The 15,405-nt window shown below is 38.0% G+C and overlaps 4 protein-coding genes across 5 annotated transcripts in view; 1 reads left to right on the plus strand and 3 right to left on the minus strand.

Annotated features, from left to right (window-relative positions):
* Nucleotides 1–15,405, minus strand: part of LOC139982302 (uncharacterized) — a 150,758-nt gene that overhangs the window by 124,228 nt on the left and 11,125 nt on the right. For both annotated transcript variants that reach the window (XM_071995002.1, XM_071995001.1), the window contains exons 4-5: nucleotides 10,759–10,967; nucleotides 8,151–8,227 (exon numbers count right to left, since the gene is read on the minus strand). In XM_071995002.1, coding sequence (XP_071851103.1) covers nucleotides 8,151–8,227; nucleotides 10,759–10,967 — 286 coding nt within the window. The remainder of the gene's footprint in view (nucleotides 1–8,150; nucleotides 8,228–10,758; nucleotides 10,968–15,405) is intronic.
* Nucleotides 1–15,405, minus strand: part of LOC139982309 (uncharacterized) — a 540,410-nt gene that overhangs the window by 57,842 nt on the left and 467,163 nt on the right. The window lies entirely within an intron of this gene.
* LOC139982314 (uncharacterized) lies at nucleotides 204–2,983 on the plus strand. The gene is made up of 3 exons (XM_071995028.1): nucleotides 204–617; nucleotides 1,358–1,492; nucleotides 2,212–2,983. Exons 1-3 carry the CDS (start codon nucleotides 352–354, stop codon nucleotides 2,966–2,968), a joined length of 1,158 nt encoding a protein of 385 aa, XP_071851129.1. The 5' UTR covers nucleotides 204–351; the 3' UTR covers nucleotides 2,969–2,983.
* LOC139982319 (uncharacterized) lies at nucleotides 3,611–7,342 on the minus strand. The gene is made up of 5 exons (XM_071995032.1): nucleotides 7,289–7,342; nucleotides 6,584–6,660; nucleotides 5,475–5,648; nucleotides 4,585–4,827; nucleotides 3,611–4,308 (listed from the first exon to the last, which is right to left on the minus strand). The coding sequence occupies exons 1-5, from the start codon at nucleotides 7,325–7,327 to the stop codon at nucleotides 3,993–3,995; spliced, it is 849 nt and encodes a 282-aa protein (XP_071851133.1). The 5' UTR covers nucleotides 7,328–7,342; the 3' UTR covers nucleotides 3,611–3,992.

The following is a 15,405-nucleotide window of genomic DNA, read 5'->3' on the forward strand; positions in this document are numbered from 1 at the left end:
ATTAGCAGGAAGAACCATGCGTGTTAGCGTAAACACTGACCTCGGCCGGAAATCCACGATTTCAATCCCTTGACATAGCGACGCATGCCTAGATACATACGATGTAAACAACACAAACCCGCACTGCACTGCATACAACACACTAAGGAGCTTTAGATTGCACGACGCGGAGTAGTGCAACGGGGAAGTTAACCGACAGTGTACGTCTTCGTACTGACTCCCCGTCCTGTTGATTTTGTGCTTTAGATCTGTACGACGGGGGAAATGGCAGTCATGTGACCAATAAGAATCACGTAACCAAGAAGAATCATGTGACCAATCATATCACAGAGACGAATAGCAACCGTTGCTATGGTGTATGCACAAAAGTTTACAGCAGACGACATACACTTATACTTTACAGCAGACGACCGTAGTGCAATATTTGAAACGATGGCAAACCTTCATAGAGTTCGTGAAGCAATTACTCTTGGGTATTTAACAGATTTATTAGACGACGACGAATTCATGTTGCTATACGATAACAACAAACCGTCAAACCCTGAATTCCAATATTATGATTACGACCCCTTCGATTTGGAAGATTATAACGATGATGAATGCAACGCATACTTCAGGTTAGTGACGCAACTTAGGCTATGCATTAACGTTTAGTATTATATAGACTTAGGAATAGACCTAATTTCCGATGATTAAGTTGCACATAGGCATAGACTAACTCCATATATACTGTTATGGAGGTTTATAAAACATACCGTAATATTAATAAACCCAGTCTTGTTTAAAGACAGGCTGGATTACCTCCTAATCGACACACAGATGTACCCTAGGCATACAAATAAAAATATAGGCTAATGGGCATACATTACACTTCGAACGTGACATCAGATTCACTGACTGTGACTGCAGTTGCTGGGGGGCTTCTCAGCAGTCAGTCCTACACCAGGCCAGCAATACGACAGTTGTTTTAAGCCTTGTGCCGCCGGAATCACTGCGCACTGCAGGGTTAGGAACCATTTTGTAATGACGCAGTGTGCTTTACACTGTGGGTATGGATGCGTGCAATGTTTTCCTATTGGTTACTGGAACAGAAAGCGTAAATTGTAATATCAAAATTGAGATTCTGACAGGTCCCACCTGTGCAACCTTCAGGGGTTTTTCTTGTAATAAAAATCTCAATTCGAACTTTTATCTGATGTGGTAACCACTTCTGCGAAAAACACTAAATCATTTTATTTCCATGATTCTAATTAAGTGCAAAGCCTGCCATGTTTTTAAATAATACACCCCTTACGTCAGGAAAAAAAAAGGGTTGATATTGAAATATTGCTTAACTTTATTCATCTTCGCTTTTTAGGTTCAAGAAAGATGATCTCTATAGATTGAAAGATGCACTTCAAATCCCGGAGAGAATCAAATGTACAAATGGATACCGTGTCCAAGGATTGGAGGCCATATGCATTTTGCTATCACGATTTGCATATCCATGTAGGTAAATATTTTCAACTTATGCCTTACCAAAGACTTTAAAATAGAACTTGCTGCCGTCTCGTTTTTTGCCAAGCATATGAGACAGGAATAGGATGCCATGGGACGGCATCTTAAACCGTCAACACTATACAAACATTCAACTTATGTGTAGGCCTATGCTGAAGTTTCGTCATCACTGTTGTACTTTACCCATTGATGTATGCATGGTTTTCCTTTAATATATAAATTTAAATGTAGGACCACCATTAGGCATTAAAAAACTAGAGCACCAATGGTGCAGTAGCTCATACCTTTTAGGGCACCCCAACAATTAAGGACAAAAATATATTAGGGCCCAAACATTTTTAGGGCAACCAATTTTTTATGGGCCACAAAAAATGTTTAGGACCCACAATTTTTTTTAGGCCCACTTGACCTTTTTTATCAAAAAAACTTTTCTGCAATTGTTGATGGGATTGTAGGGTTTGCTTGTGACCACTTTTGATATGGATAGTGACAGATGACACATCACTACAAAAGCTCATACTAGAATGCTGGTGTGAGCTATAAATTAGTTGCCAGGTCTGTCATATGAAGAAATTGTGAGTTGTGAAAAAAAATTGTATGGAATCACAAGGGACATGTGTGTTTTTTTCTTTGCTGTATTGGTGTCCTAAGATTCCACCTTTCTCATTTGTAGTGACCCGCAATTTCTTTAGTATTTTATCTCTTCTCTGGCAGGTATGGGGATATGGTGAAGACTTTTGCCAGAGATGTACCACAGCTCTGCACAATTTCCACACACATGATTAACTTTGTGTACAGCGAACATTCATATCTTGTGGAAACTTTGAACAGGTTCTGGCTCTCCTCAGAACATCTTATGAGATATGCATCAGCCATTCATGCCAAAGGAGCCGCACTGAAAAACTGTTGGGGGTTTGTAGATGGTACAGTCCGTCCAATTTGCAGACCGAAAGAGTACCAGAGGTTATGTTACAATGGTCACAAGAGGGTACATGCATTGAAGTACCAATCTGTTACAGCTGCCAATGGTCTAGTTGCCAATCTTTTTGGGCCTATAGAGGGAAGGCGACATGATTGTTTCCTCTTGCGAGAGTCTGGCCTCTTGACTGAATTGGAACATAGGTCATATGATACACTGGGGAATACTTTATGTATTTATGGTGACCCTGCATATCCATTGAGGGCCCACTTACAAGGCCCCTTCAAAGGTAACCTAACAAATGACCAAAAGCTGTACAACCATTCAATGAGTAGTGTGAGAGTTTCAGTCGAGTGGGTATTTGGGGACATGATTAATTTCTTCAAATCAACAGATTTCAAAAAGAATCAAAAAATGGGACTTTCAGCCTGTGGTAAAATGTACATAGTTTCAGGCATACTTACCAATGCCCATACTTGCTTATATGGTAACTCAACATCAAAATTTTTTGAATTGGAGCCACCCACATTCGAGCAATATTTTCAAAGGTAATTTGGGGTTTGCTTAGACCAGCAAAATATAATTGTTAATTATGGTCTAATATGTCTCTTACATTTGAAATGCAGGGTTACCCAGTCTTATTTGTTTGTAAAAATACAAAGTATATCAAATTTAGTTTCACTCAAATATAATTTTTCCAGTTAAATATAATGTACAATATATATATTTATGTGTTTAATATAATAACAAATTATAAAGAAATTCATAAGGGCCATAAACCAAGTGATTCTGAAATAATCTTGAGATTACATTGGACAGTTGGTATGGTCTTTGGTGACTCCATATTGGACTGTCTTTATGTCCTCTGGTACCCTCTTAAAACTAGAGCCCAACTTAGAGGAATATTGGTTTCTTGCTTAGAGGAATTTAAATTTAAATGATGCATTTGGGCTTGGATCAAATGACCATGACATGTTTTGTTTGAAAACATTTCCCTACCCAATTCACAACTTGTCTCAAAATATGACCCGTTTCCAACCTTTGGTGAATATAATGATTCAAAATACTAGTTTTTAACCACTAATTGATCTTTGGTGACATTGGATCACATGACCGTTTTGCTCGAAAACATTTCCCTACCCCATTCACAAATAACAGTCAAACATATAGAAGGATATCCATTTTGATTGAGAGAAGTGTATCATAGCACTGAAACACAGACAATCACTTTAAAATGTATTTTTGAATAATCAAACATTAATAAATCTCAGAAAAATGGGAAAATGCTGCATTTTGTATATTTCTTGATTGTCTTTCATTTTATTTTTAATTTACATGCATGTTTATGGTGCTTTAATTACAGATATATGACATGAGCTCAATTTGCTTCAAAAATTGACATTTTGTGAAATTTAGGTATTTTCTGTTGAAAACACAATAAGTCAACCATGCAAAGTTCATACTTGGTATAATGAGTATATGATCCCTATTGTTTTGGGAGAGGTCATCTGAGTTAAACCATTTATGAGCAATTTTGTACAAACTTGTTTTGGGGACATTGGTAGGAGGTGGGAACTTATTGTTTATTATTACCCTTCATCGATTGCATGAACATCATTAGCATGTTTTGCATCTGCTGCTGTTGTTGTGCGAGGTGTTGCTGCATTTGTTGTTGTTGCTGCATAAATTGTTGCTGTGTCTGCTGTTGCTGTTGTTGAAAGAGTTCAAATCGTCGATCTCTTTCAGCTTCGTCCCTCTTCACCTCTGCTCTTCTCATGGCGAGCTCTTCCTTCCTCATCTCTCTTTCCAACTCCATCTTTTGATGCAAAAACTGAAGAGCATCACTCCCACTGTTTCTTTTTCTTGGCATATTTTCTTTATCTGCAAAATGCCTATGACAAAACAAGATAAAGGTACATCATGAATTTCTTCAATATGACAGACCTGGCAACCAATTTTTGAGACAGAATGAATCCATGCAATCATGCTTGTGTGTGTGCACATGTGTTTATCTGTATGTATGTGACACTGCTTGTAAACAAAAGATGCAGGGTTCAACCCCTGTAATACTTTGCAAATTCAGCTGAGGTCAAATATTGAAAACTTTTTTTTCTGAATACCGGTATACCAACCAACCAACCCCATTTGAGGTAATATGAGTCTCTCACCTCTTCCTTGTCTCCACAAACGATTCACAGGCCCTCTTCTGGACCTCTTGTCCATCGAGGCGCCTCTGCTCCTCTTCACTAGCATTGGTCTTGGGGAGAAGCTCTGCATCATCTTCTTGGTTGGCCAAGTCTTCCAGAAGCACCCTCAACTCCCTTTGGCTTTCCGTTTCCTCAGGGCTAATGCCTGAAGCCCTCTTATCTTGAGAGTTGTTCTTCTGCACCTTATTCTTGAGGCTGTTGTACCTATGATTAGAATGAAAAACCAAATTAGGAATGTATTGAATCGAAAGAATAAGTGAATCGCCCAGAGGAACCCATCCCATAAAAAAAGTCCCTGGTCAAAAGGTAAACAAACCCTCTGATTGGCTCAAAAGATAACAATCTCTTTCTGGCCACGCCCCCTATATATCTTGTACACTTTTAACAATGAATATTCATGACCTATGGAAAAAAAAAACCAATGATGCAATCAAAGAATCCAGACGGGTCTACCCTTGCGATACGTGCTAAACATCACCTACGTCTCGTCTCGCACTTGTCTGTACATGAAACGGATCCACTGAAATTACTGGGGTTAAACCAAATTATAGTCTTAAGTTAAGAAATTGTCGTGAAAATGGAAGGCAAATATGTTCGTCTTGGTACAATCACAAACTTATGAGGGCTCTGAGGGCTATATGAGGGTTGTGAGCTACATGACAGTACAGTATATAGGAAAGAATGCAATGGAAGGTAAAAAGTGAAACATAAATTACATAGGAACCACCAGCACCACCAATTGAAATCCCAATTTTTGGGGAAAATGTAATTATTTAGTATGTGGGAGGATTTTTCTTTTTCCTCTACGGTATTGTAGAGCATGAATTTAGCTTCTAGCCTCCTTAACATACCTGTCTCTGACAGCCCTTTGGTCTACCTTAAAGGACTGTTTTCTCAATTCGGTGGCCACTCCAGACCACACCTTGCCTCTTTCTAGACTGCCCCTTCGGAACTGAAATGGGTTTTGCAAGGTAACTTCCTTGCAAAGAATTATATCTTTTGCCTCTGTCCATTTCATGAAAGTCCTGAAATAGATTTAGAAGTGTATTTTGAGATTTATTTAATATTATATTACAGCCCAATAGAGATCAATTTTAACTTGATTTCTCGAAAACAAAATGTCTGAAATGCATCAAACCTATAAGTATTCTTTATCTTTGTCAAAAATTAGAATGGTTCTTTCCTTGTTTTTCATTACAAAATCCTCAAAGCTGGTCCAATTTTCTGACAATCATAGATGAACCATCTTACTGTAGATTTTGCTGGAAATCATTTCTAGCATACCTCTATCAGTGCATAGCACACACACAACATTTGAGCTCTAAACTTATTTATTTTTAAAATATGGTACTCTGATTTTGTTTCTCAAACAGGAATATGTCATATTTATGATGGTAAATGGGGTTGTATTTCCAATGGTAGAAAACATTGGAAAAATGTAAGAAATAAACACAGTCTGCTTGTTTACAAAAAAGCATAAAAAATCCATACAAGACTATTAGACAATCCATACAAAACAGTACTGCATGTAGCAGTCAACATTGATTAGGTGCTATAAAATTGAATTTTGGGACCAGTCATGTGCGGTTGAGTGGCCAGTACAGCCTTTCAACAATTAATAAAAAAAATCCACACACTTGTTTTTCATAACCATTACAACCCTGGAGCGTAAACACAAATACTTTTTTTAATTGGAAATCTATCATAATTGGTAATTATGTATGTATATTAGATCCACCTGCAAGCAGGCACTCACGAAAAAGCCTCATTGGCTTATCAAAGCCGCAAGCTGACCGAAGTCAGTGTCTTACATTCATATTTAAAGTCCATGATTATGAATTGTTAATTGTCAACAACTCTGTAACTGGACGACATACACTAATCTTGGAGTGACTTGAACCGGGGACCTTATGATTGAAAGGCACCGGCGTTAACCACTGAGCTAACACTCCACTTATACCTGCTGCTACTACTAGGTTTCTTTATTGAGGAACTTGAACCCGCTGAAGCTTCATTACTATCTGAGTTGACAGCAGGCTGTTGAAATATGATGGAAAAAATCAATCAAATATATAGTAACTCAAAGCAAAATATCCTCTGATATACAGTATGTCACAGTGGATTTGTCCGCAATGTATATAAAAGATTATGATGTTTCACTAATTTCGGGCAATCAAACACTCTAAATTATGCACAGTCTTTTCTGCAGCAGAATTCTTCTATTTTAAGAGAAGCTAATCATATAATACGAAAGAACTGGCATCAATCGTAAGTTGTGTTTTAAGCCAGGCTGATTCCATAATGGTGTTTAACAACCCAAATATGCATTATTGGCAAAAATAAGTTGGTGTTTGAGGTGGTATAGCCTTTGCCCCATATTTTGCGGGATGATTTTATAGCTGACCTAGTAGAGGATTGCTTGTAAACGGTAGTGTGAGGGCTGACCCACTACACTCAGCCAGCTATGCCTAGGTCCTAGTTTAGGCCAGATGTTAAATTGTTAGGCTGCCGCTACTTCAACTTGTCGATGTGAAAGTCTGTAGTGTAACCACCCAACAACAGTCAGAATTGAGGAGTATAATTAGTATACACACTGGCAGTACGTAAATTCCGAGCCATTTTATACTTAAACGTCAAATTTCGAATAGAAATACCAAGAACTTACTGAATTTGTAAGCTCGACTCGCCCAAATTGTTCGTCCATCTTGACAATAACAACAAAATTGTGACGTCACATGTTATCGAAGTTGCCGTTTTCACGACAACGGGAAATACCCTGGACACCCGGTGTAAAATTTCAGGGACAACGGGAAGTCGACGTAGACGCATGCGCATAACACATACGTGTCGTCATTTCGTTGTAGAGAGCTCCGCGTCGTGAAATCTAAAGCTGCCTACTGTACATACACACGGACGGTTTCTACCACAAAACAACACAACAGTCAACACTCCGGACAATTTGACAAGACAGATCGCAATGGCGGCTACTACTCGCGGTAAAACCTGGGAGGAACAAGAAGTCCTGCCACTAATTGATATATTTTTTGGGGAAGAAGATACATAGTATGGTGGACAACACCATCAGGAATAAGGAAGTGTTTAGTAAGTGTTCGGATATGATGGCGAGAGAGGGATACAAACGGACGCATACGGAGATATGGACCAAAGTCAACAATTTAAAGAGCTGGTACAAGCGACAGACGGTGTCAATAGGAATCAATGAAAGCGCTACGGCAAATTGAGCTTACATCGCCATCATCTACTACTTACAACTAAAAAACCCGTGACCCTTGACCGACCCAACGTAACTGCGCATGATAGCTTTGCAAAAGCATAATCAACTCACTAATGCATATGTCCGCGAATAACGATCGTCCGCACATAGTACAAAGTCATATGAGTACGTGTGACCGCTACCGTAGTTATTTTAATATAGTCGGACTATAGTTAACAAACGGTAGTCGGAAGATGCAATTTTATACGTGTGACCGTGTTCTTAGTCATACCTTGTACACACATAGCCATACCTTGTGCATTCTGTATTTTTAATTCTTCTGGGATTTTCTCTGGTCTGATAGATGCAGGTAGTGTGCAGTTAACAAACCTGTGATATTAAAATAAATATATCAAATGATTGTGCGCTTTTCTTTAAATACTAACAACCAGCTGACCAAATTATAGCCAGGTAACCTAAAAATAAACAGAGAATACCTCATTATATTGTTATTAACAAAATGCAAATATTTGCAATTAAGATAACATAGTTGTATTGAATATACCAACGCATAAACTTCAAGATTTTAATTACTTTTTTTTAAATGCTTTCACGGAATGGCACCTTCTTACCTGTCTGAGTGGATCACACCTCGAGTACCCAAACGCACCCTTCGCGCTAAGCATATTACTCTCGTTCTACACAGCATGAATAACAAGAAGCACTATACCCGCAGATTTTGCTGTCGCTGCAACTGATCTATTGAACGGGTTTCCTTCCAAAATTCGCATAACCACAGACTTCACCTCATTTAAATCACGCCTAAAAAAGTATGTCTTTCATGATAATATTTACCGTGACGCACGTCGTCTACATTTCACAATGTTCATTGTATCCTTTGTATGACCTGTCAATCACATTGTAATACGTCACGTGGTTGAACACCTGCACAGCTAAAGTACATCTCTTAGTTACCGTGAATACATCAGACAAAAGTACCGCTGAAGGTCACCTTGACAATCGGTAAACCTGTACCTCTCTGTTTTACGACAATGTTAGCCAAGAACTAACAATATAGTTTTCTTTCATTTAATTATTTAAAACAAATAAAATCGTCTTGTTTAATTGTTAATGTTTATCTTCATACATATTTTCACACCCAACAGGACTCTGTCGTAGGTCATAAATTACTACAAAATCATTATTCCGATGTTTAGAGTTTCTTTGGCTTTTGATTTTAACTGTTCATCAAGGAACAACACACGAAGATTTACGATTGGAACCAAAACTGTGTGCATGATTTACGCAATGACTCACTGATTTTGTTGGCAACCAACTAGTAATTAGTAATGATGACTTTCTTGAATTATTTAGGGTGATTTGTTTTTTTCAAGGATTTTACTCTTGTAATTGCCTCTAAACATTGCTAGGAAATGTAATGTCTAAAATGTATAAAGAAAAAAGAAACAACTGGTTGTCAATGCTTCTCTTATTGTTACTTATAGTTGTCATAATTAACATCATGATTTGAATTGAAATTAGGCACGGTGTGTCATAATATATATCGCGATATCTGTTTGAAAAATTTACTGCACTCCACTCATACGTTTCTCCGTTCTACAAATACACTATCAAATCAGCCTAGCTTACAAAACATGTTGCGTTAATCCAAGCATTGTTAAAAAAGGACAACCTCGTATCGCAAAAGCCTTACTGGAAGTTCACCCCACCCCCACCTTGCGACGCGATACAAAATATTAACAAAATAAAGCTTTATAAACGAGCTTATCTTTTTGAACTTCATGTACGATGGTTTTTAAGATTTTGCGTTTTTAGGATTTGTTGGTTTTTATGAGACATTTGGCTTTTACTTGCTAATTTTCTTTTCATGTTTTAAGTTATAGACATATCGATTTTAACTTGTATGCTTTACCGGTAATTGTTATCAGTTTTATGATCTTATTGTGATTACTTTATACTGTTATATTGTATTATATATTATAGATCGTCTGCAAAGCGCACATGTGCATCGTGCGTAGTGCGCTATACAAGAATATTTACATTACATCATACGTTTATGGGAATATATTCGGGCTCCGTGCGTTTTGAGGAAACTAAAATATGCAATGTAACTTGTATAACGACTCTGCAATGATTTTTTTTTTGAGAAAACCTTTTTTTCCTAATTTACTTATTCATCTAATTTAATTTCGATTGAAACAAATTAATGAAGGCTTCGAATTGATTTATAATATTCATACCCCCTCCCCACCCTCACAAATAAAATTATTAAACACAAAACATTTTCTTTTTGTCGTATATGTCAGTAAAATGTGTTTAACGTTTAGTTCAACATTGTCAAATAGACATGTTAGGTGCAGTTACCTACCGTAATTGTATTCAGCTTTATGAGAAAAAAAAAACATGCTTACAAAAAAATGTGAGGCAAAGAGAAAAAAAGTCTTTACATTTGTATCTGATGTACAAATATTTTGGTCCTATCGCCAAGTTAATTTTAATGTACACTATATATGTGTAATTCTTAATGGAATGAAAACATTGCAGGTCAATTTAGGCTATGAATATTGGAAAATAATTCCAATATTTCCGCCATTTGTCCCAACTTGCAACTATAACGATATTATATGACAATGATCGCTGGTAATTTTCTTACAGCTTTTTAAGATCCCTGTAAAGTTATATGATCTAACATTTTGCATTCAGATGACCGTAAAATGTCAATTTACCCGGCTCAACGAACCTGTTCCTGTATGACGGCATCTTTGATATTATTTGTTGTCTATTACCTTTTGTCGGTTCCTTTCATTACTGGATTAAATTATTGAATAATTTTCATAAATCTTTTGTAATTTTCCCAGACTTTCATCTCCTCATATTCATTCTATCTGTAAGTTACTTACCAAAGTTTCCTGCATTTCTTAGACGGCAGTACATAGTTCAATAATCCTACAATGTCTTCCTCAGTAAGTTCTGGTTTGTCTCTTCCTGTATTCACCAATAACTTCTCCAGTGATGAGAGGCTTGGTAGAGCAATACCAGACTGGAAGATGATGGTATTGTTGTCAACCTTACTGAAGGACCACTTCAGCTGTAGATCAGATATTGGAATCTGAAGAAAGATTAATAAAATAATAGAATGTAGTTTAGCGGCATGAACTCATTGACAGTAAATATTATTGAACGTACAGTTTACGCTAGTAACAGAATAGAACTGATATAAATTCAAACGAAAGCAATACTAATGCCCCGGTCCCTCTCCAAAATGAAATGAAGAATTATTTTTGAAAAAAAAAAACTGCAAAATCACAAATAAATAAATGAACAAAATGAAAAACAGAGTTGAACTCACTACCGATGTGTTGAGTAACCGAGAGTACGTAGCATAGTCAAATTTGGTTCCGGCTATAAGGAAAACAATATGCTTTCCCCATAAAAATATAGGAATAGCCTCGAGTATACATTTATACAAGTGATTGCAGTTCTCAACTTAAGTCATTGCTATTGTCATATACCCTTCAACCCCCCCTCCCCCACATTCCGTCCTACCCGACTAACTCGACAGAACAACACTTGTGCCGGCTGGGTTATAACAATAAACATAGAGTGGGAGCCCAGAGGGTTTGGTTCTAAGCTGGGAAGGTAACCAATTGCCAATCCAGCCGATCATGCCAATCATTTTCCAGTAGTTTTCAACTGGTTACCTCATGAGCTGACCTAGGTCAATGAGGGGAGGGCATTTTGGGGGTCTACTGGCAGGGGTACCCCTCTAATATAAATTACTGGAAATGCCCATCCCGTACATATGAAGTGACACATATCATTTTCCAGTAGGTTTCAACTGGTTACTTCATGAGCTGACCTAGGTCAATGAGGGGAGGGGCATTTAGGGGGTCTACTGGTTGGGGTACCCCACCAATATAAATTACTGGAAATGCCCATCCCTTACATAGAGTCCTGCCAATCATTTTCCAGTAGTTTTCAACTGGTTACTTCATGAGCTGACCTAGGTCAATGAGGGGAGGGGCATTTTGGGGTCTACTGACAGGGGTACCCCACCAATATAAATTACTGGAAATTCCCATCCCTTACATATAGAGTCCTGCCAATCATTTTCCAGTAGTTTTCAACTGGTTACCTCATGAGCTGACCTAGGTCAATGAGGGGAGGGGCATTTTGGGGGGCTGCTGGCAGGGGTACCCCACTAATATAAATTACTGGAAATGCCCATCCCTTACATATAGAGTCCTGCCAATCATTTTCCAGTAGTTTTCAACTGGTTACCTCATGAGCTGACCTAGGTCAATGAGGGGAGGGGCATTTTGGGGGGCTGCTGGCAGGGGTACCCCACTAATATAAATTACTGGCAATGCCCATCCCTTGTATCTGAAGTCCTAACCAACAGTTTCCAGTAGGTTTCAAGTGGTTACCTCATGAGCTGACCTAGGTCAGCCGTGAGGGGTCAATTATTGATCCCTGGCAGGGGTACCCCACCAACAATAATTACTGGCGATGGCCATTTGTTGCTCTTGGGGCATACCTGACACATTGTACTTACTTTGATGTGGTTACCATGAAAGCTGATCTAGGTTAGCTGTTAGGTGACTTTAAAATGCTCTCACAGCCACACCCACCACAGCCGGTTTGCCAGTCGTCTGGTTTCATATACAGGAATGCACTGTGAACATTGTGATGTACAAGGCAATTGGTTACCTTCCCAGCTAACCAAACCCTCTGAGCTCCCGGTCTAACATGGTAGTAAAACCCATTCGCTATACCTAACAACTGGTATCAATGATTTGTAGCAAGTAAATTTAATCAGGGGCTTTAACATTTTCTTCATTAAAGCTTCACTACAAACACAAACTATATCTTCCAGTCTTGAAAAATAGCATGCTAAGAAATAAATTACAAAATTGTAAAAAAAAACAAAAAAACATTGTAGTTGTGAAAGTTAAACTATCACGTCCGAACACTCATCGATCATCACACTAGTATAAGCGAATTTGTAAGACCTCAATCTACATAATGTAACCGCAAGAACGTACTTTCGCTCCCGACATATCTTAATTGTTTATAACATTTATACTGTATTTTCTTTTATTGTTTTAATCTACTCATTTGTACCACTCTTGCATTATAACATAGTAAAGGTAAATGAGAAAATATTATGTTGATAGTACATGACAGGCCTAGTTGCAAAAAAAGTTTCTATTACTTTTACCCCCGTTTCTCCATCCCTAATATGTACTGTGTGTAATGCCTCAACCTACATACAGTAACAACAAACCTCCCCTCCCGACACATACGGAGTAAACACGACTGACACACGCCGGTGTATACCGCTAACAAGCAACGTCACGTAAACGCTAGTTCATACAATGATTCTTTGTCGTGTCTACTCTAAAGCAGTACTTCAGCTAGGCCTAGTTTACATTACGTTACAGCATTATCCACCCCCTCCCCCCCCCCCTTTGCCCTGAACAAATTCTCTATAACAAACACACAATAACTGTCACGGCTGGGAGATACCTATACCTGATAATATATTAAATATAACCCATTCGCTACACCTTACTGCTGACATTAAGGGTTTATAACATGTAAACAGTCGTTTGTTTGAATTCTCTTTATATCTTTATATGGGTGTACAGTACGAGCCTACACTCATCTGTAACAGTCTTTGTTGCATGAGAAAATCGTAAGAGATAAGTTAGAAAATAGTGTGTTGACATTACAAAATAGTTGCAAAAATGAAAGTTTCTATGATTTTCCCTGTTTCCCGTTTCCTACTCTGTACACTAATCGATCATCACATTAGCATTAGCGTGGTTAGTTAGGCCTCAACCTACATACAGTAATCGCAAGAACAACTTTTCGTCCCGAGACATGCAGAGTAAATACAACCGACACAAGCCCGTATGAACCGCTTACAAGCTACCGCCACGTAAACTCTAGTCAGACGCTAGTTTACGTGATAATATATATATTTTTTTATAACTGTAAAACAAATTCCATGCATTTTATATTCTCTCAAAAATGTTTGTTGTAGGCCCATTCTTTGTCAAAGTAGTAGCCTATTGTGCAGCTGCACATGTTACAATGTTACAGCATCATAACTGCTACAGTAAATATATTTGCTAAACGTGAGCGACATTATCGTAATCCATGTACCACTACCACTCTCAATATGACCGCACAGCCAAATACATTATCACTACGGCAGTACCAGGGCTAACTCGGCTATTGGAATGTCTGATTGGATTAGGGCCTAGTAATATGTTACTCGGTCTCTATACGTACGGATTAGTGTCGAATTAATAACTATTATAAAACAAAAACAGTTACATTCCTTAACACAAGCCATTTAAATTAGCCTACAGCCATGTTTTACGGCGAGTGGTAAAGTCCTAGCCTATCTTGACAGAAATAAACAAACCTGTTACTATTAACTACTGTAGGTCTAGGCCTAACCATTCAGAATTCGTCTACACAATTTGCATTACTATAATTAAACTTACCTTGAAAGCAAGATTGTTTTAGTAGGATTATATCCTAAAGCGGTAATAAACGTATAGGCCTAGGCCTAGTAGACTTGACATATCCTAACTGCATATACATTCCAAATAAAAGCTTCGTTTTCAAAACAGCCAAAACACCGTTATATTGTAATAGTCGATGCGCCTGCATTGACGCAGCAGGCTGAATAGGACTCATTGAAGGTACGGCCACTAAGAGCAGACACTAACAGCAGCCACGAGGAGAAAAAGGACAGTAAGACATGACACACAGTACTACCACTGCGGTCGTGTGTTGTTCAATTAGTGCATAAATAAGAAAGGTATTATTTTGTCAAAATCGATTTATTTTTGTTATGGAGACTATTGAGATGTCCGGTTAGCACCACATTAAAGTAAAACAGTTTTTCTTTTACGTGGTATGTCTCTACTATCGGAAACAAAACCGATTTCTTTACCAAAGTTGGCCTTAAAGTTGTAATCAACCCCGACACGAATATCTCTAAACGCGCTGTATAAACGTAATGTGTAATGACCCCCCAATTTTTTGTTTTTTCTTTTAAATAATTTTTTTTTTTTTAGTTGTGGAGCCTATTGAGATGTCCGGTTAGCACCACATTCAGAATTATATCACATGAAAGAATTAAAACAGGTAAAAAAAAGTAACAGTCTTATTATTGTCCGCTAATTAAGGCTGCCCTATGTGGCTGCTGGGGATCCACTTTTTTTCCGTCACAGCGTACCCAGCGCTCGTCACATGTCACAGTGTACAAACATCAGTGGCCAACGGCGTGTAACGTCGATGTATACACTATTGGCTGCTGTTAGTGGCTGCTCTTAATGGCTGCTACGTTCAAACAGGTGCTGAATGGCTGAATTACCAATACCAACACATGCGTACATTACTGTAGTGGTTGCTATGCTTCAATTGAACATGTGTTATATATAAGCTGTGAATAGTCTACTGAGCGGTGAACAGGTTATCGAAACGTACTCGAGTTAACCTTTTGAGAACGAAATATTGATGAATAA

The sequence above is a fragment of the Apostichopus japonicus genome, chromosome 16 (genome assembly GCF_037975245.1).
Source record: "Apostichopus japonicus isolate 1M-3 chromosome 16, ASM3797524v1, whole genome shotgun sequence".
Taxonomy (NCBI): Eukaryota; Metazoa; Echinodermata; class Holothuroidea; order Aspidochirotida; family Stichopodidae; genus Apostichopus; species Apostichopus japonicus.